Source organism: Spea bombifrons, chromosome 4, assembly GCF_027358695.1.
Source record: "Spea bombifrons isolate aSpeBom1 chromosome 4, aSpeBom1.2.pri, whole genome shotgun sequence".
NCBI lineage: Eukaryota > Metazoa > Chordata > Amphibia > Anura > Pelobatidae > Spea > Spea bombifrons.
The window spans coordinates 44,325,756-44,346,218 of record NC_071090.1 but is presented as its reverse complement, the minus strand read 5'-3'; the positions used below and the strand labels follow the sequence as shown (position 1 = coordinate 44,346,218).

The window sequence follows — 20,463 nt, the reverse complement described above, 5'->3', positions numbered from 1 at the left end:
TTACAGATTATATATATATATATATATATATATATATATATATATATATATATATATATTTATAAATACATACATACACACATTATACAATAAAACATTTTAATGTAAAAAGTATATATGCTCATTTTCTCAGTAACAGCAGCCTATTCTACTTTATTTAATATCTATTTTCAATACAGAGAGATTAAATGTCTCTAGGTGTGGTAATAAATGGAGAGCCAAAAAGTCTCCCGCCTATAGGCAAGAGGTTGCAATCTATTCCTGTTTATATGAACTGATAGTTCCCATGTAAGGGCCATTTAGCTGTTAGATACCAGAATAGTTCTGTTAACCACAATTTATTAGCATAGTAAGAGCCAGATTTTTCCTAACCCGCCTTCCACTAAACAACCACAAACTGACATCTCCAGGCACTTAATCCAGATACCGTTGACAGGCTCCAGGTTGCTAGGGACATGTGTATGTATTGTAAAAGTGAATGTGTGAAATTGCGTCCTTGTGCAAACCATTTAAGAACATTACAACATGTCTCCCAGTGGTCGCTGATACAATAAAAATGTTATTCTTCAGCTATCCCGCTGCACAGTGTATCAGTAACAGATTAATATATCTCTTCTTTTTAACAAGTAATTTAGTCAAGGTTTTGTAATGGCAGCTTTTCATTTTATTGTATTATTAATCTGACCAGCACTTTGTAGGATAATTTGACATCTGTACTATCTGAGTTTTTATTATTATTATTATTATTATTAAGGGCCAACCCCAATGAATTGGCCTTGCATGATATATATAGTTAATGAAGATCATTGATTAGCATTATGCAGGGCAGCTCATCTGCAATTCACCAGTTTAGTGAATATACCCTTTGCCTACCTCGGTGTAATGTGACTACTCAGTAAAAATGTGTTAATTGGATTTATTTATAAACATATTATATATATATTATATATTATATATATTATTATTAATATGCGTATACGTTTGTTTGGTTTTATTTTATTTTTTGTGGATGCAGCAAACCATGGCCATGTTACAGGAAATTACATGCCACCAACAGCACTAGGTATACATCTTCTTTGAAGACTTCTGGTTACATTTCCTATGACATTATTAAAAAAACAGAGCACTGCCCTGGAGCATTACTTGTCGTAAGTATGCATAAAATAACAAAAATTCTACTTTATTACATACTCTTAAAGAACATATTTGCCCTGTGAGTAAACTGGGTAATAGTGTACTTTTTTAACTTTAATTTTGTGTACCGGCGTACTGAGGAAGATTGACATGATGCACAGCATCCAGAGATCGAAATGGTCTTTGACCTACTTGGCCTCCAGGTGGGTTTTTATTTTATATTGGAGACACCATTGATGTTCATTACATGTGATTATGACTGTGTGTGCAAATAATAAAACAAATGGTTACCCCACACTTGCTTGAAATATGGTCATCTTAAGTGCATAGGGGTATTAATCTCAGGGTAAAAAAGGTGACTGCCTACAGCCCAACCAAACTCTTAGACCTACAATGGCCCTATGAGCAATCACAGAGTGTGTGAAGCAGAAAATGTCTCCTTATGCCCATGTTATTTTTGAGAACACCGTTAGGTTAGTCCTTACAAGACAAAACAGAGCTTGTAAAAGGGGTGTACATGGGGAGGAGGGGGGTTGAGAAACAAATGGCGTATGGGCAAGCTGAGAAAATTCAGAGTGCAAGGAATAGAAGATATTCATTGTTCATTGTTGATAATGAGGGTGAAGAAAAAGAATTAATGATGTGATGAGACTGAAAAAGATAAGATGGAGCTCCTGGTTAAACTATTCTGAAAGACTAATGCTAAGCAGAATGGCTAAAGGGTCCTGACAGACAGTAGAGAGGAAAGGCTTGAAAATTAGATGAGAAAGCAAGATACATAGTGACGGAAGATAAAAGGGGAAAGTTGTTTTTTCTGAGAGGCAAACATGCTTTGAAAGGAATGTCCAGAAAAAAAATCACAGGAAAAGAAGGGGGTTAGAAAGACAAATGTGGGGGAAATGGGAAGGAAGATGAGGTTTTTGACAGCCAAATGGGCTGAGGCATAAAGAATGACAGCTAAGTCATAATTGTGCATTTTTTATACAGCACAAACGAAATTGACACTATATTCAATTGCTATTAATTCACAATATTAAAAAAAGAATCTCAGTCCACTAACTTGACCTACCTGTGTACAGCTCTGCACACTGTTAGCATCTGGAGGATTTTCTCTTGTAGAATTGATAGTATTATCCTCCTCAAAGCTCAGTGGAATGTTTTCCTCCCCTTCAGGGTTACTGTGCGGAGCTAGGTTATCTATGTTTTTGTCATTGTTGACCTTTTCTTCTTGGTTTTGAGGTTCACTAAATTCATTAACAACGTTGGAAGACTCTATTGGGATTTCACAAGAATGTGGTGAGAAATGTTCTGTGTATTTGGGACTCCAAGGGGGAGTTTCACAAAGGTATCCCTCAGAACTTTCCAAGTTGGATTGTTCTTTGTGAGTTGCAAACTTGGCCGAGTCAAAGAAATCCTGCAGTGGCATAAAATGTCCATGAGTGTTTTTGCGTAATCTCCTTAATGTGGGACTAGTTGAAATCCTTGCTGGTGCCAGTCTGTCAAACTGGAAGGGTGTGCTATAGTTTCCATCTGGTTCTTTAGAAGGAACCATTACAACAAGATGCTGAACATTGTGTGTTCTTTTATGTATAATGTCTGCTCTAGACTTTGAATTGTCCATAGAGATCTCAACAGCTTTTACATCTGATTCCACACATGTAATCTCTAAATCAATAGCGGAATCAATAAGTTCATATCCTTGTGAACTAGTTTCCTCTATTGTGTCCACTGTAGGCTCAAATGATTCGTCATCCATGATTGGAAAAATAAAATTAACTGGTTCCTGCATTTTAAGACATTTGTAAATATTCAGAGTCCCTGGAAGAAGAACAAATGAATTATTATATATAAATATAAGAATTGATAAATATAAATCAGTACCACAAAACATGTCACTAATTTGTGGAATACAGCAATACATGATCTTAATATCAATGAGGGTGTAATGTATTTAATAGTTTAGTATCTTATTGGTGGACTGCACTTTACTAAAACCGGCAAACATAAATAATACCTTTAATGTAAATAAAAACACAAAACTATAAATGAGAACTGCTCCTTAATGTCACAGTTCTTTTATTGGGTATAAACCATGTTTCTATAAACCATACACATACACTTTCCATTGTCTATCATGTATGACTCTGAGAGCTCTTATGGGAATCCTCGTCATGGTTTAGGTGCCCCTGACACTGGTCAGATACCAAATGATGCCATACAAAAAGAGTATGAGAAGCTCACCAAGAACAGAGAGTAACGTTATATCCTGTCCCATGGTGCCTCACCACTTGGGAGCATCTAAAATGTGTGCTCTCTTATGCCATTACAGAGAAAAAAATTCCATCTACATATCAGTCTGATGCTGCCCACAAGAGAGGCACAAGAAAGCAAAGAGGTCCACATCTGGATGACCCTTTACACTGGGGAAACCTCAAGAGATCCATGAAGGGTGAAATCCAAAAAGAGTATGAGTATGAGCATGACATCCTATAAAGCAGCTGTCTGTTCTTGGTGAGCATCTCATACTCTACAATAGCACTGCTAATTTTCAATATGGGGTCAAGAGTAAGTATCCTCAACACCACAACAAATGGTGGGAGGATGGAGGGAAACACACATGTAAAAACAAAAATGACTCTTCCTTACATTTTTACATGTGCCTTGTTTTATGCTAAGGCTGCCAGGCATAAGCTGTCCTACTACTATGTATGCCAGAATGCTTGCTGTATATAAAATACTCTAAATAAAACAATCAACAGAACCTACTGAACATAATCACATAATTTATTTTTTTATTACCACAATGTTAATATCTCTCACTCCTGTTAATTTGTTTTGGCATTGCATACGCACACCACCCATAGTTCTCAGCCATGCCCTGTGCAGATATGTAGAGGATTCACTACACATTGCTTGACAAGGTCAAACTGAATATTTTTAAAATACGTCCTAACTAAACTCTGTGGATGCACAAAGATATTATGGTAAATAAATATATTTAAACAAAAATGTTTTGCTATAAATATTAACATTTTAGGATGTACCTATATATTGTGTTTTTATTATGTTTATGAAAAATACTGTAAAACCACAGTCATTATATATATGCCCATGTTATTTTTGAGTATCCTGAAATAGTGAAACACATTGTACAAGATATTTTTTACTAGTTGTCATTCTACAAGCGGAAATCTAATTTTTGTTTTAAAAATATGTAATTGTAGTGACGGTCAGTACATTTCCATTATAGAGTGTACAAATAAATACCCCTATTTGTATGTGGTTTAATTTTTTTATTTTCAATATACCCATCTTTCAAGTAATAACAACACAGAAATGCAATATTATTGCACATACCTGGTCATGACTAGTGACCATCTGTCACACTTTAGTACCCTCCTCCCCACTAATCATGCTGATATTGCAGATTAACCATATAAACTTGAATTTTCTGTGTCTTCCTATACTTCTTGGAGATGTCTTTAAAATGTTAATAGGTATATGTCGTTGTATCGGTCTTGAAGCATGAGTCTCTACTGCCTCTTTCAGAATTGATCCAAAATGTTCAGCCACATTCCAATCAGGTTAAGCTACAGAGTTTGAAAAAAGTTAATTTCACTTCTGCACAATAAATCTTGTGTTTGATTTGCCCTAAGAGTTGCCTTGTTATAAAAAAAGCATTAGCTTTCAGAGTGATCTTTCTAAAATATTGTCCATCCCACAATGGATTGCTCCTTAATGACCCGAATTAGCCTGTTTGCGGCAAAACACACAAACATGACTATGCAGGCTGGTTTTTTTGTTTTTTTTTACACTTTTTGGAATCGCTTATCACATCGCATATTATAGAGTTTGCCACTTTGTTTGTCATCAAGTTTATAGACCCCTAGAAAACGATTAATTTCCACACTAATAGAGACTCAAATGCACAGCTAATACAAGAACAGATTGTAACCAGGGGATTAAGGAATGCCCCAGTCAACATCATTATCTGTGGTCAACAGACCTCATGTGTTCTGAGATATCTGATGATATTGTGAAGTGTATGTTCTCCCATCTATTCTATTCTATTTAGGCAGGGCCGGCCTTAGGGGTGTGCGACCTGTGCGACCGCACAGGGCGCCATGGTTGCAGGGGCGCCTGACCGGGACTTAGATTAAAGCATCGTTTTTTTTTTTTTTTTTTTTTGTAAACTTTATTTAACATCATTGATGTTAAATAAAGTTTTAAAAAAAAAACGATGCTTTAATCTAAGTCCCGGTCAGGGGCGCCGAGCGGTTGCTCGTGAAGTTCTCGGCAACCGCTCGGCGCCCCTTACTCTCCGTGACTCCGTCGCGGTGCCAGCATCTCTGCCGGCATTTCATGTTGAGCGCCGGTATAGCCCGGCGCTCAACATGAAATGCCGGCAGAGCGAGAAGACGGATGCCTCCCGCTCTTACCGCAGGACTCCGGCAACAAGGTAAGTGGGGGGGGGTAGTTTGAAGGGGCAGAGGGGGGGGGGTAGTTTGAAGGGGCAGAGGGGGGGTAGTTTGAAGGGGCAGAGGGGGGGGTAGTTTGAAGGGGCAGAGGGGGGGGTAGTTTGAAGGGGCAGAGGGGGGGTAGTTTGAAGGGGCAGAGGGGGGGGTAGTTTGAAGGGGTAGAGGGGAGGGGTAGTTTGAGGGGGGGTAGTTTAAAGGGGCAGAGAGGGCGGGTAGTTTGAAGGGGCAGAGAGGGGGGGTAGTGAGGGGGGGCGCCAGAGGAGTAGTCCGCACAGGGCGCCACAACGCCTAAGGCCGGCTCTGTATTTAGGTTGCTGTTGGTGAGACAACACTGTGCTGCCTCAGCCAACATAGATTTCTAAAGTTGATTTTCTACCATGCCACAGTGTGACTCTGCATCAGTTATATGTCTAAATCTAAAAGAAGCAGAAGTTTCTGTTTTCTAAGGCAGGCCAGGTAAATTAATACAGTATTTGACACATCAGATTTAATTAGCGTTTTTATGAATTAAATGCATACTTCCTGGTGTATAAAACATTTGGGGAACCTGTCTGTTGTGTACGTTGTAAGGGACTTAACAGTAGTGCAGTAATAGAGAAGTAAACAATATTAGTCATGGTGGCAAACACTGATTAGGATTTCATTTCACAGGTGGCTATTTCATTTGCACAAAGGGAGCTTTAGCTTTGAAAGACACATTGATTCACTCACCTGTACTTATATGAAGAGATCATGAACATCAGTACTTTTAGGGGATACTGGTATGGACTTTTGGTACATACTGCTATAGAGAATAATAGAACTATTCAAATCCTAAAGCTGGCTAATATGCTATCTTTAATAGTGAACGATCAGATGGACGAAAACTAGGATATGCCATGAAAAAAATGTATCAATGCTTTGTTATGTGTAATTTTTATTAAAATAATTATAATACTTGTATGTCTATACTGTTCTCTATTTCAGTTTTCTTTGCATTGGCATATTCTCATAATATTCATAGAATAAATTGCATTTTGAGATTATGATGTGAATAATGTGTGCGATTGTCTGAGTTTTAAACAAGGAGCCATTGTATTCCATGAATCCCCCAACACAGAATGGGTTTATCATAAAGACAACATGTCTATATAGCTGGGAGGCTAAATCCTGTCTGGGACACGGTTTTATAGACTACAAAACATCTCATGTAGAATCCAGGAATGACTTAATTAGTTGCCATTCAACCAACACCCATTATTATCTTGCCCCACTGCTATTAGGAGAAGTTTATTATGGTGTGTTAAAAGAAAAACTGCATTTACATGCTGCACAGGTACATTGAACAATTAGCACAAATGACTAACAAAATGGTATTCATGGTTTAAACTCTTACTTGACCGAACTGATATTTGCTGTACTTTGTAATATGTTTACAAGGTAAATCATAAATAAAAACTAAGCCTTTAGCTTTTGTTCCTTATCCCATAAGTCAAACATGGTTATGTTTTCCTTTTGGGTGCAATCTGTGGTTTTTATTAGAGTGACATGTTCTAGTAAGAAATAAGGTTTTATTCTGGGTATGGCATGCAAGTAATGGCTTTTGATTGAATTGTTGATGTATTACAGTAGAACTTGCGTACTCTGTTGGGAGACAAATCTGTCGCCATCAGCAGTTATTGCTTGTTATTTATAGATGGGCACAATAATGTAAAGATGGGATATATTTCTTAAAGTTGTACATTTTATTTTTCTTTATATTTCTTAAAGATCTAGAGAGATTTGATAAAATAACTTTCACGTTTGGAAAATATTTTTGTTAACAGATCAATATCTCGGTTTCTAAAAGATGGCAGGTTTTCTACACCGGGTTTACAACCTGGCTCCTTTCAGGCATACTTTGACAAGGATTGTAGTTGAAAGACATTGATGTCTGAGTGCTCTTGAGCCTGCACCTGCTTGTGAGACATCAGTAAACATGCAGGGAAGCAAAGCCTACACAATTCTAAGTGACTGATCTAAACCAGCTGCCCTTCCACCTTGGTTAAGGATAACTATTGTATTGTGAAGATTATCTTCAAGACACTGATAACATTATATTGGCCAAGTAGTAGCGTTAGGAAAGTGAGTCATCTGGATCATTTGCACAAATGATTTACCTGCCTATTCTAAGTCTGCAATAGATGATAAAGTAAAAAGTCACTTAACAGCATAAGTTTTGCCCAATTACCATCTTAACCATACTTATAGCGGGAGATTCACTCCAGTGTCCCAGACAGCCCCCTGATCAATGAATGTACATGAAAGTACTATGTAATGCATGTATTTAACCTGCCCCCTCCCTACCTTAATGAGTCACTGACTGGCTGGAGCACATGAAAGTACCCCCATTGAAATAAAAAAAAGCAGCACCTTCTATACATGTGCACATGGGTGTCATAAGACCCCCAACAGAAAGTTTGCTGAGCCAGAGCTAGCGCTGACCGGCAGTAAGTACATTATATGTCAGGAGTTCAGATGAAAACACTGCCTGCATGGCAAACGTTTGGAGGGTGGGGAAGATCTCCCATGGATTTGCAATGGGGATACTACAAAAATACAAAGGAACACTTCAGCTATCATATGCATCCCAGTGCACACAAACATTACCAGTGACTAATGCTGTGTGTAGGAAGTGCAGGACACATTGATGGGAAAATATGTATAGAGAGATTAGAACCGTTTAATGTACCTACTTAGTATAGGACTACTATAAAGTGGTCTTTAATGTCATAAGTGGTGAGTGATTATCATTCGTACCAGTTCTTATTTTCCAGGTGCTTTGCGATTATTATTATCATTACCATAGCAAGCATTCATAAAACAAATGCTTTAGTGTATTTGCATGTCATTCATTCTTTTTTGATCAACAAACACTGAATATGATAACACAGTTTTTGTGTTGTATGAAAACACTCTGAACATTATCATACACATCGTCCCTCAACTCTTCCGGCTCAGTACTAATATCTGGTGATTTTCAGATACTTAACTATGTTGTTCCGTTCAATATAACTTTAGAAAAGAAACAAACTGAAGTATACTAATGTTCTACTAGAAGTACGTCTTATCGTACATTGACAATGCTTTGAAATCATGTTTTTATAATAAACAATAAAAAGAAAATAGATTTGTTACAGACTATAACACGTACATATTCCTCACTCAATCGACAGAATAGTACATAGCCTTCTTATTTCACGATACCTTTTTCTAAAGATAAGAAAAAGAAGAATAAGAAAAACTGAAATATTTTGTAGCATTTATATGTATATTATGTATAAGTTCAGTAAACTATAAAAAAATGTTTTGATACTTACTGGATCGTATCTTGGAAACTTGATTCTAAATTTCAGTTGTGTCCATAGGGTGAAAAAACTAGAAGAAAAAATTAAAACCAAAGCGAGAAGCCGACACCTGCTGATATGGTTCGGTTATAATGAAGCCTTGGCTCTGTGTGCACATTCTTGTTGAAGTTTCAGCTGCGACTACAAGCTTTTCCTCATGGATACAAAGTTTCCCTGCAGCTCTGTTTGCCACAGAGGTCAAAGGTTGGGGTTGTTGGATCAGATCCAGTCAGCAAGTTGCATGGTTATTCCATTATTATTTCTTGTCCTTTCATAGGGGCTACTGACCTAGATTTGAAAGGCTGTCCAAAATAATGCTGAAGCAATTAACTGTGTTTGATGAAAACGGCCCTCTGCTAGCACGTCAGGAAACTGGTTCATCTGGTAATATTTAAGACATGCCATCATTGAAAAGAGATTTTTTTCCCTCCTCCCATTAGCTTACCCCACCCTTAGCCCGAAGACCTTACAATGTTTAGTTTATAAAACACAGTGCGTTTGGTAAAATGCAATTATTTTTACAGAAAGGCATTCCTTGTTTGTTTGAATTTGAAACGTCACATGATTCTGCAACCTTTATAAAAGTTAAAAAAAATGGAAATGTAATGCGCATGTTTAAAAAGAATGCTTTGAATAGATCGGCCTATTTTGTTTGTTCTGACAATACAATGATGCTGGTATTCAAAACAGTTCTAACCTTATTTAAAAAGTGATCTTGGTTCTTTTGTTGAGAAAGTCCCTTTAAACGGACAGATTGTATGTTAAAGTACTTTGTTAGTACTTTTAAAATGCATTCTTTAATCTGTATTGGGAAAAATGAATACATTTAGGAGAATTTACAGCGCACCGGCCCTACGTGGCTCCAGGTTTTGCTGCCTGAAGAAGATAGTCGGAGGAAGGAAATCGTCCTGCTGAGATCCGAGAGGGCTTTCATGCGCATACATGCTAGCGGTCTCATTGGTTCTCCTGGAACTCTTGCGAGAGCCAGTACTGCAGCTGGATTTTGGTGATTATCAGCAAGTGTTTGGCTGAATTTATCTCCTGCAAGACTAGGAGCTTGGTGCAGGTGAAAGAGTCAAATGCTGAGTCCCACCATTCACTTGCAAGAGGGAGAAAGCAATACTTTAAAGGAGATGCTCGGCTATCATATGCATATCGGATGGCTAGAGTGTCCCTTTATTTTGTTGATACCCTCTATGTACAAAAGCTTACTGTTGCGGTTTCAAAAACATTAAAATTGGTCTGGGTATCTGTTGGACCATTTTTTTCATAGAAACTCGTACAGTTTTATTAAATAAAAAAAATCCAATTTTATTGCAAAACTATCAAGTGTACATTTATAGTGACTGTTTCTATAGTATTGGAGAATTTTAATACAAACATTTTATTTACCAACGAAATCACAAATGTGTATTGTCACTTATACAGGTTTACAAGAGCTGATGTTTATGTGAATGTAGTATTTAGTTTATCGTTCAGGGATATGCCATAGCAGTAGACGTTTTAATGACTAATGCAAAACAGTTGGAGAATAAACTGTTTTTGCATTCAAACAATAGTGTTAGATCAATCAAAACTCATGTACATACTTTAATGTTGCACAACATACTTTTCCTCTTCCTTTTACAATGAAATATATGACATGTGTTTAATTTGCCTGTACCAAAACCATAGTCTAATCATACATACTACTTGTTATGTCCTGTCTAACCATTGTACAGCGCTACGGAATTTGATGGTGCTATTTAAGCAATAAATAATAATAATAATAATAATAATACATACCTCCTGGCACGTCAAATGGCCAGAGGAACACTTTTGTTTCTGTGGACACGGTTAGTGGTATTACTATAGGTGTAGATTTAACTTAAAAGACTTTTTATGAGATTTTGTAATACTGTTCTTTTGATGTAACTGAGCAATTAATTTAAAGAAAGATTGATGCATTTTATTAACACAATTTAATTTAAACGATAACTATAAACCCAGCAAACACTGCGCAGACACAGCAGGAGCATAGTGTAGAAGGAATCTTAGTCAGGGAAGGCTGAGGTCCGGTATACCGTAGGAGGACTTAAGAATCAGGGAACAAAGGTCAAGGCTAAGCACCTTGCTAGTACCAGGTTGGACCCACTATTGCCAAGGTGCTGGAAACATGATAGCATCACACAGTTGCTGCAGATTTGTCGGCTGCACATTCATGATGCAAATCTCCTGTTCCACCACATCCCAAAGGTCTATAGGATTGAGATCTGGTGACTGTGGAGGCCATTGGAGTACAGTGAACTCATTGTCATGTTCAGCAAACCAGTTTGAGATGATGTGAGCTTTGTGACATGGTGCATTATTCTGCTGGAAGTAGCCATCAGAAGATGGGTACACTGTGGTCATAAAGGGATAGACATGGTCAGCAACAATACTCAGGTAGGAAGTCACGTTTAAATGATGCTCAATTTGTTCTAAGGGGCCCAAAGTGTGCCAAGAAAATGTCCCCCACACCATTACACCACCACCACCTGAACCATTGATACAAGGCAAGATGGATCCATGCTTTCATGTTGTTTACGCCAAAGTCTGACCCTGTCATCTGAATGTCATTGCTGAAATCGAGACTCATCAAACCAGGCTACGTTCTTCCAGTCTTCTATTGTCCAATTTTAATGAGCCTGTCCAAATTGTAGCCTCATTTTCCTGTTCTTAGCTGACAGGAGTGGCACCCCGTGAGGTCTTCTGCTGCTGTACCCCATCTGCTTCAAGGTTTGACATGATGGTATTTGACAGAGATGGTATTCTACATACCTTGGCTTTAATGAGTGGTTATTTGAGTTGCTGTTGCCTTTCTGTCATCTCGAACCAGTCTGCCCATTCTCCTCTGACCTCTGACATCAACGACATTTTTGTCCACACAACTGCCGCTCACTGGATATTTTCTCTTTTTCGGATCATTCTCTGTAAACCCTAGAGATGGTTGTGTGTGAAAATCCCAGTAGATCAGCAGTTTCTGAAATACTCAGATCAGCCCGCCTGGCACCAACAACCATGCAATGTTCAAAGTCACTTAATCCCTTAACGACAAAGCCCGTACATGTACGGGTTTGCAGTGCAATGCAAACAAAGCCCGTACATGTATGGGCTGCTGTTAAACAGCTGAATTGCCGGCGGCTTTGCCGCATCCACGGAAGTCTCACAAATGAGGCTGACCGTGGATCCGGGGAGCCCCGATCATCACAGATCGCGGCAGCGTTTCCTAAGCATAAACTGTGTTGCTGACATGCCTCAATATCGAGGCATGCAGCAACACAATGCCCCTACCCTGATCGCCTTGTGATTGCGCTGAAGTAAGTGGCGTTGCCGCCACTCACAAGATGGCGTCGCCAACTGACAAATGAATGTGTTCACAGAGTGTCTATCCAGACCCTCTTGAGAACTCTTGAGCTCCTCCTGCAGGTTGAAAGCAGGTTATTGCATTTTGTAATTTTAAGCAACGTTAAATACTCTAAAACTCTGCTTAGTGTGAATTGTTTTCAGTGTGTGCAAATTTAGGAGACAAAGAGTTTAGACATTTGAGAACGTCCTATTTGTGCCAATCCTAGTGCTGTCCTTGGAATGACTGTAAGGAAGGCAGCCTAATATAAATGGAGCAATTAAGTTCCTGGAGAGAAATCACACTCCCGCGTTTCCCAACTGCATATACAGAACCATTTTTTACTCTGTTCTTGCAGATGTCATAAATAGGAGAGATACAGTATGTGGGTTAGAGTAACTTTTGACCTATCTTGAACTTTTTTTATTGCTCATGTATTATATTCCTTACAGCCACTTTACATTGAAGAAAATCTTTTATTACACTTAATGCGAAAGACACTTGCGTACAATGTTAAAGGTTAAGGTTATATATTATGTAATAGACATGCCAAAGATCCAGCAGTCAGCAATACATTACATTTCTGTCTAATCTCCATTATAGTCTTTGGATTTGTTGGACTATTGAGAAATAACATATACTACAAACATTATAGCTTCATTATGAGTGTCAGGCAAGTTGTATATATGGAAAAAATCTCATAAACCACATTGGATTAAACATTCATCAAATTACCATGGGAATATATCTTAAAAAATATTTCTTAATGTTTTTGCTCCAAATTTTCTGTGCAGGAGATGTGTTCAGCTACGTTATATACTTACCGCAGGCAGCGCCACCAGCAAACGTTGTGCAGGGAGAAGATATTATGAAACCACCCCATGCGTAGAAAACACTACCATTGATATAAATGGGAGCATTTTATGACACTGCATCAAGCACTACTGCTATATTTTTTAATTAGTACATTTATCATGCAGAGGTAGAGGTGAGCAAGTCTGACATGGGCCTAATCTGTTTCTTGGGCTATGAGCAAGTTCGTACAAGTTCACACAGACTCACATAGGAACGTCCAAAGGGAAAAAAAATCCTTATTATGATGCACTTCCCCTTTTGGGAAAAAACCCACACCGCCTCATCCAGCTACGCACAAAACTGTTAACAGCATTACTTTTGTGCTGATGAAACGAAGGCATGGCGCAGAAAATGCTAAGAACAACAAAATCATACAAGTTAACATCACACCTGTGTTATGAGTAACCTTTTGGCACAATTTGAGGCCAGAAATTTAACAATGCACTGTTTTTGCTATGTAATTTTAATAAAGCAATATATATAAAAAACCATAAACACATTGTGTTTGTTTTCAGATGTTATATATTATTTTATAAAATATGAGTTGATAGTTTTATTAATTTAAAATATGTATTTCCTTATTTTTTACCAGATTATTGTGTCATGTGAGTAACTGAGTCTTGTTTTGTAAACAGAGCTGTCAAAATGTATTTTTTTTAACCTAAATCCTTCAGTGAAACTGTTTTTCAGATTACACTTTGGAAGTACTAATGCAAGTTAAAAACAGGGTATGCCACTCAAAAATACTCTCATTGTAAAATGTCACTGTCACTCAGGAGAAGAGGTCTAAAGGTCCCTAATCCTCCACTTGCATGTCCATCATTGAGTCACTCTCCAACTATTCACAGCCTCTTGCAAAATGATGTCATATTTTGCTAATCAAATACTTTTGAAACTGAAGCTTAAACCACCAGTAACAGGCAATGGTGAAGCTTCATTAGGTATTAATAATACAAGATATATTGGTAACAATGTTGTAAATGAGTACCTCATGAGTATCTGAAACCACATTGTAAGAGAATAGTCATTAAAGAGGAAGCTGTGGAGTTTAGAGGACAGTAGTTTTTGGAACAGATAGTCCACCCCAAAATCAAACATACATACTTTAGTAAAGATACATTAAAAAAACTAACAATCTGATCCAATGTGGGCCCATAAGAGGATTGTTTGACTTGTTGCTTGTGTAGGCTTAGGACCTTCAGGTTCTCCAGACCTAGCCATATCCTAAGAGGTTGTTGTGGTGGATTAGTGATGACCCTTTCCCAAAATAATAAATTGCATATGAACAGAAATATAGATTATATATCTACGAAAGATCCACCCCCAAAATAATGAAACCCATCTTAATCTATGAGTTTTACATTCACTTATATATTAGCACAGTGATTCTGAGTAAAAACCTAGGCTGCAAAGAAAGAAATTATAGTTAAACTTTTAACTTTGAACCCATTTCTCCGTACACAAGGTACAGAAACCCATTGTTGCATTATTGTTTTCTAAACAAATACAGATTTTCACACAATAAAGGCTACAACATCCACAATGATTTATCTGTTTGCTCACTTGTATGAGTTATGTTCCACTATGTACAAATGAACATAAATATGGTAAAACAGAAGATGTAATCTAAGTAGTTCCTGACAGGCTTTCTTTCTTTTTTTATTTCAAATGAAATATCACCCATCTCATTTTTTTTCACTATTTAACATCAGCAAATACATGTTTGGTTTCCAGTGACAAAACTCATTTTCAGTAACGCTTTGAGGGTTTATAAAGAAAGACATGAACCGTTTCCTAAAAAGGAAGGCAACAAATGTGCAATTTTAAGGAAAGCATATCATGTAATTTATTGCATACATTTCTAAATCGTGAACCCCTTTTTCCCAGGGAGCACTGGAAAACAAAGGAATTGTTAGCAAAAAAGTACCCATTTAGAAGGAATTTAAATAATAATGGGTTTACGTAGGGTGCCAATTTAAGATTATTTTCAGTAACTTCAATCATTGAATTTTTTTACAGATTTGAGCATTTGACTACTGTTCTGAATTAATGCAGTTGTACTTACTTGTGCTTTCAACCAGTAGTTCTGAATAAATCTTGAGTCACGTTTTATATAGTGAAAAGCAACAGGAGGCTTTGATATACTAAAGTAGTATGCTATTAATGAACACTTTGTAATCCGCACAAACAATGCATAACATTAGAATAAATACAGCAGTGATTGATTCATCCAGGCTTGTGAGAGGAGATTGTGAAAACATGGATAGTGGAAAGTGTGGATTTTTAAATCATAAGCCTTACTCTATAACGTTCAAGGGTTAAATCTGGTACTTACCATGTTCCAGGGCAAAGCTGTGTAGCAATTTGTGTTCTTGATTCTTCCAACTGCACTTTCTTTAAAATGGTAATTTGGGGAACAGATGGAAAAAATTATTAAAACATATCATGGTTACTTGCCTTTACTTGGCCCCCCAAGCCAGAAGGTGCCAACCCTCCCTTATAGATGGTCCTCACAAGAGGAAAAAGAAGCCTCCTCTTAGAAGGTGGAGATGATCAATGGCAGATTGTGTAGGGAGATCAGACTGATGCATAGGCCATTCACTGTCACGCCTATTCTCTCAGTAACAGTGTTGTAAAGTTTATTACCTTGTTTTTCTCAAATTAAATATACAGAAGAGTGTTCCCCTTTTTTAACTAATATTCAAATTACCAGATTATCATCTTTCAATGTTGATGCTTTACTATGTTTACCTCCATATCCTGCATTCACAAAGCTAATCAGTCTTTCAAAAAAATGTTGAATATGAATATGTTGGGAAACAATCAAGCATACATTTTTGTTTTAAGTAAATATTGTGTAGGAGGAATAAAACATTATTTCATGATACAGATTAATTTTACTTCCCTTTTTGTAGATGATAACATGTATAAACATGCTGTTCTTTATACAACTAAAGTCAAATATGTAATTTATTAAACCACAAGGATAAAAAGGGGAAGTGTAATTTCATATTTATTAAAATATGAGAAAAAGAAACACATAAAAGAATTTCAATAATTTCTTTAGTATGACAATAATATGCCTTTATGCAGAACTATATATAACTATATTTAGCCATTAAATTAAATGTACCCCCCCTATCATCACCCCCAGAGTCCCTTTGTCCCCTCCTTAACTGTGCCACACCTTTAATTTCCTTCCTCGTGTACTATAGTTTAAATAAACAACAAATAGAAACATAGCATTGCAGGTATAGATGAACTTAATAAATCATGCAAACCCTACATTTGCAGGTAATAATAAATTACACATGAAACATTGCATTACAGGTACAGAGCAACTAAAAAACACACAAACCCAGCATTTCAGGTATAGATCAACTGAAAATCACATTTAAACTCAGCATTGAATGTATAAATCAAATAAATAATGCATGGAAACCCTAAATTGCAGGCACAGATCACAGGTGCACGCCCCAAAGGCCAGTCCTGCCACCCAGACTGCACACATAGGACTTTCCCTTGGAACCCAGACTGCACATATAAAACTTGCACCCGGCACCCAGATAGCATCTACAGGACCCACCTAGCACCCACATTGTCCCCCAAACAGCAGGTTTGTGCCATCTTTGCCCTCAAACAGCTAGTCTGTGCCATATTTTTACCCAAACAACTTGTCAGTGACTCCAAACAGGCTACTTGTGCCATCTTTGCCCCTCAAACAGCCTACCAGTGCTATTTCTGTCCCAGTCTACCTGTTCCATCTTTGCCCTTAAACGCCCTGCTTGATCCATCTTTGTCCACAAACAGCCTGCGTGTGTCATCTTTACCTCAAGCACCCTGTCTGTACCATCTCCTCTCCCAACACTTATACATCAATACAAACACACATCCAGATTCTTGCCATACACACATTCATGCACACATACTCATTCATACTCCCTCTTGCACTCCCTACCTTACCTGCATTCCCTACCTCCACTGCATGAGCAACTTCTTTTTTTTCCCCCAGGGGAAGCAGGAACATAGCAGGGCCATGTAACGTGAAGTAACACAACTCAAGGGGCACCTGCTATGAGCCCCAGGAATGACTGGGGCAGATGCCCATTTTGACCTCTGTTGAAGACGCCCCTGAGATCTCCATTGGAGGTAGTACTGACAAACACAGAAAAATGAACTCAAGAAAGCTTTGGATGACCCTAAAGGGCAGATTAGGTGCAACTGGTTTTAAGTTGTCATATGCACATTTATCGGGCCTTAGTATGCAATCTAAATATAAGGTGTTTTTTTCTTACTTTTTTTTTTACAACCTCTGATTGCAACCCTGAATGTCTATTTTCTATATAGTATGTTTATGTTGCATAACATAATGCATAACACATAATACATAGTGCTCATAATTAGTTAATATTGTCCCTGGAATCTCTTTATTAAAACCTGCTTTTTTTGATCACTGAAGTATTGGACTGTTTTGACGTATATACTTAATATGACCATGCGTAATACTTGAAACTATTTATGGTAATGGCTACAGCACAAAAATAGAAGTTTTACCTACTTGAAATTATTGCTCTGATATTATTAACAATTATGTCTGTTTACATAACCTGTTTCCACTCCAGGGACTTCTGTTAACCCTGCCTACTTGAGTAGCTCCAATAGACCCCATTAATGTCAACCTTCCCATGCATTATGGGATTTTTAATCTCTGTAGAGTCTCTTGGGAGATAACCATGGGTGGCTACACAAGCCCTCATTATAACATAATTTTCAATATTTTAAACCCTATGATAATACAGATGTTATATTTTTTTTTAATTTAAATAGCGTCAACAATTTCCGCAGTGCCTCTTACAGTACATATGTTCAAAGGGTATGACCATAATAAACTGATACTGATTAGGTAAAGAGGGCCCTGGTCGGAAGTTTCCAATTTATAGACAACGAAAAACTTCTGTAGCTCTGTAGTAATATTGTTCTGTACTTACAGAAACAAAATGTAAGAAGGGCCCTGCTCAAACGCATGTATTTTAAAACAATGTTTGAATAAGTACTATAATTTTCCTTCATATGGTTAAACAGTAGAATTCTGGGCTTGTTGCCAGAAAAGAGTTGCACAGCTCAATCGAAAAAAACATATTAATGTTATTACTCTGAACTTCTAGAAGAAGTGAAGAGAGTTTCCACCAGTTCTGAAAATACATTTGCATGGATTTTATGTGAGAAATAGTATGGTCCTAATTAAAAAAAAAAATATTCGAACACTAAATTGTGTTTTTAACATCTTTAATGCTGGTACATTACATATGTAAAATAAATTAAATATATGCAACCCTTCTCTACATGAACTACACTCTTATCCACACGTGGGTTCTTTCATTTTTAAATTAAACAAAATGAGTTCAATGACTGGTTTAAAAACATGAATTCATTTTTAACAAAACTGATTTTCTACATATTTATAGAACTTGTTTAACTTAATTGCCGATTGCCTTGATCTTACTTGGAGATGCAAAAATCTGCTTTGATCTTATAAGACTCACAAAGGTTTAAACTTGGAATCAGCAAGCACTGTGCTGTTATACTGAAATACACTTGCCAAATGCATGTGACGTTGGGCACTTAGCACTCATTATTCAGTTTCATGCCCGGAGTTTGAATATCTTTCCAGCGAGTGTGCATTTTTTTTTAAATCTAGTTTTAAGATGGGTTATTAAATGTGGCTTCATGTCACTGGTGCTTATAACCTTCTTTTTCAAACCTACTTTGTTAATTTCACTTGGATCACTGACTGGCCCACTGCCCTAGGTGGTCATCTATAAAGCTGGCCCTTATATTTAAGAAAAATCAAAGGACATGTTTGTGTTAAGCAATATCCTTTGCTGAAGGTAATAACATGTTACAAATGCACCATAATAAACTATGATAAGCCAAAGCAATCAGCTATGGCCCCATCCTGCTGCCATTAGAATTCTGGTCAGCACATTTACAAAGAAACACTGCCACCCTTTGTTTCATCAAAAAAAGGCAGCATGTCGACAACTGAATCGAAATGGATCCTAATGTATCGGTTTGTCTTAGTCTGTCAATTCTTGTCATACCCCTTGAATATATGTTTTGTATTAAGCGCTGTGTAAACTATTGGCACTATATAACTAAAAGATAATAATAATGTTGTTGAATTCATTGGCATAATAGTTTATATCCAACACACTTTTTGGGGCCAAAAGTGATTAAAGCAATTATTAGAATAACCTCACTGACCGCCAGAATTCTGATACATAGTACTGTTTATTAGAATTCTAGTGGTCAGTGGCATATTTCCTGTCTGTGTTTGGACCTGTGTCTCTTCATATATCTTGTTGTTTTTTACCTGTATATTTCTGTATAGGTATTATTATATTATTATATGTCATTATACAACAACGAAACATTGAAACCAAATAATAGTTGAAGAGGACAATTCAATGAGGGTTACAGTAGATATAAGCACAAAGGTGAGGTGCAAACAGTTATTCCTGATCACTGTATGGACCACAGATGGGGGATCAATAAACTAAATTCTGAAAAAGTAAAAAAGAAGATACACATTAGAGGGACCCCAGTGATATCACCAAAGTCAGAGGCAGAAAATGCCCCCTGGGCCAGTCTTTAAACTGTGTCGGTCAAACTTGGGCAAGCCAGCTCACAGTGACAGGAGTGCAGTGGAGTCACGTAAATAAGACAGGCTCCAACCAAGGTAAGTGTGTGCTAGTGTGTGCAATAGAATTAGTGTGTTTGGGCCTAGGGGGCTACTAAGCTATACCACAAAGACATCATTACTAGAGAAATCCGTGAAGCCAATAAAGAAACAAAGGGTATTATTATTATTATTTTAGAGATATTATGTATTGACCCCCTGAAGACTGCATTGTGGGTTAGAGCAGACAGCTGTCGAGAACACTACCACAAATGAGGCAGAAGCTGTCACTATTAATTAGTGTAACCAAAGAGAGAAGAGCCCATAATTATAAAAGCAAATTAATATTCTTAGCAATTTAGTCTTGGAATGACAAGGTTTCAGCTCATGTTAATAAGGACAGTCCCAGGGTTGCATTAGATCTAATCCAAAGAAATTATGAATTAAGAGATATGCAAGCAATATGCGTTTTCACGTTTTTTATAGAAAGGTTTATTCACGCAATATTAAATTTAAAGATATCTAAATGATACAGTGCAACTATGTCAGTTCCTATAAAACAATGACACATTTTATGGTTATACTTAC

General features: G+C 37.1%; 1 protein-coding gene across 1 annotated transcript in view; it reads right to left on the bottom strand.

Moving 5' to 3' along the window:
* PLEKHG7 (pleckstrin homology and RhoGEF domain containing G7) overlaps positions 1-9,367 on the bottom strand; it is a 30,344-nt gene extending 20,977 nt beyond the window's left edge. Inside the window, exons 1-2 of the mRNA XM_053462407.1 lie at positions 8,951-9,367; positions 2,204-2,952 (exon numbers count right to left, since the gene is read on the bottom strand). Of these exons, the coding sequence (XP_053318382.1) occupies positions 2,204-2,232 (29 nt within the window). The 5' untranslated portion in view covers positions 2,233-2,952; positions 8,951-9,367. The remainder of the gene's footprint in view (positions 1-2,203; positions 2,953-8,950) is intronic.
* Between the last annotated feature and the right edge of the window lie 11,096 nt (positions 9,368-20,463).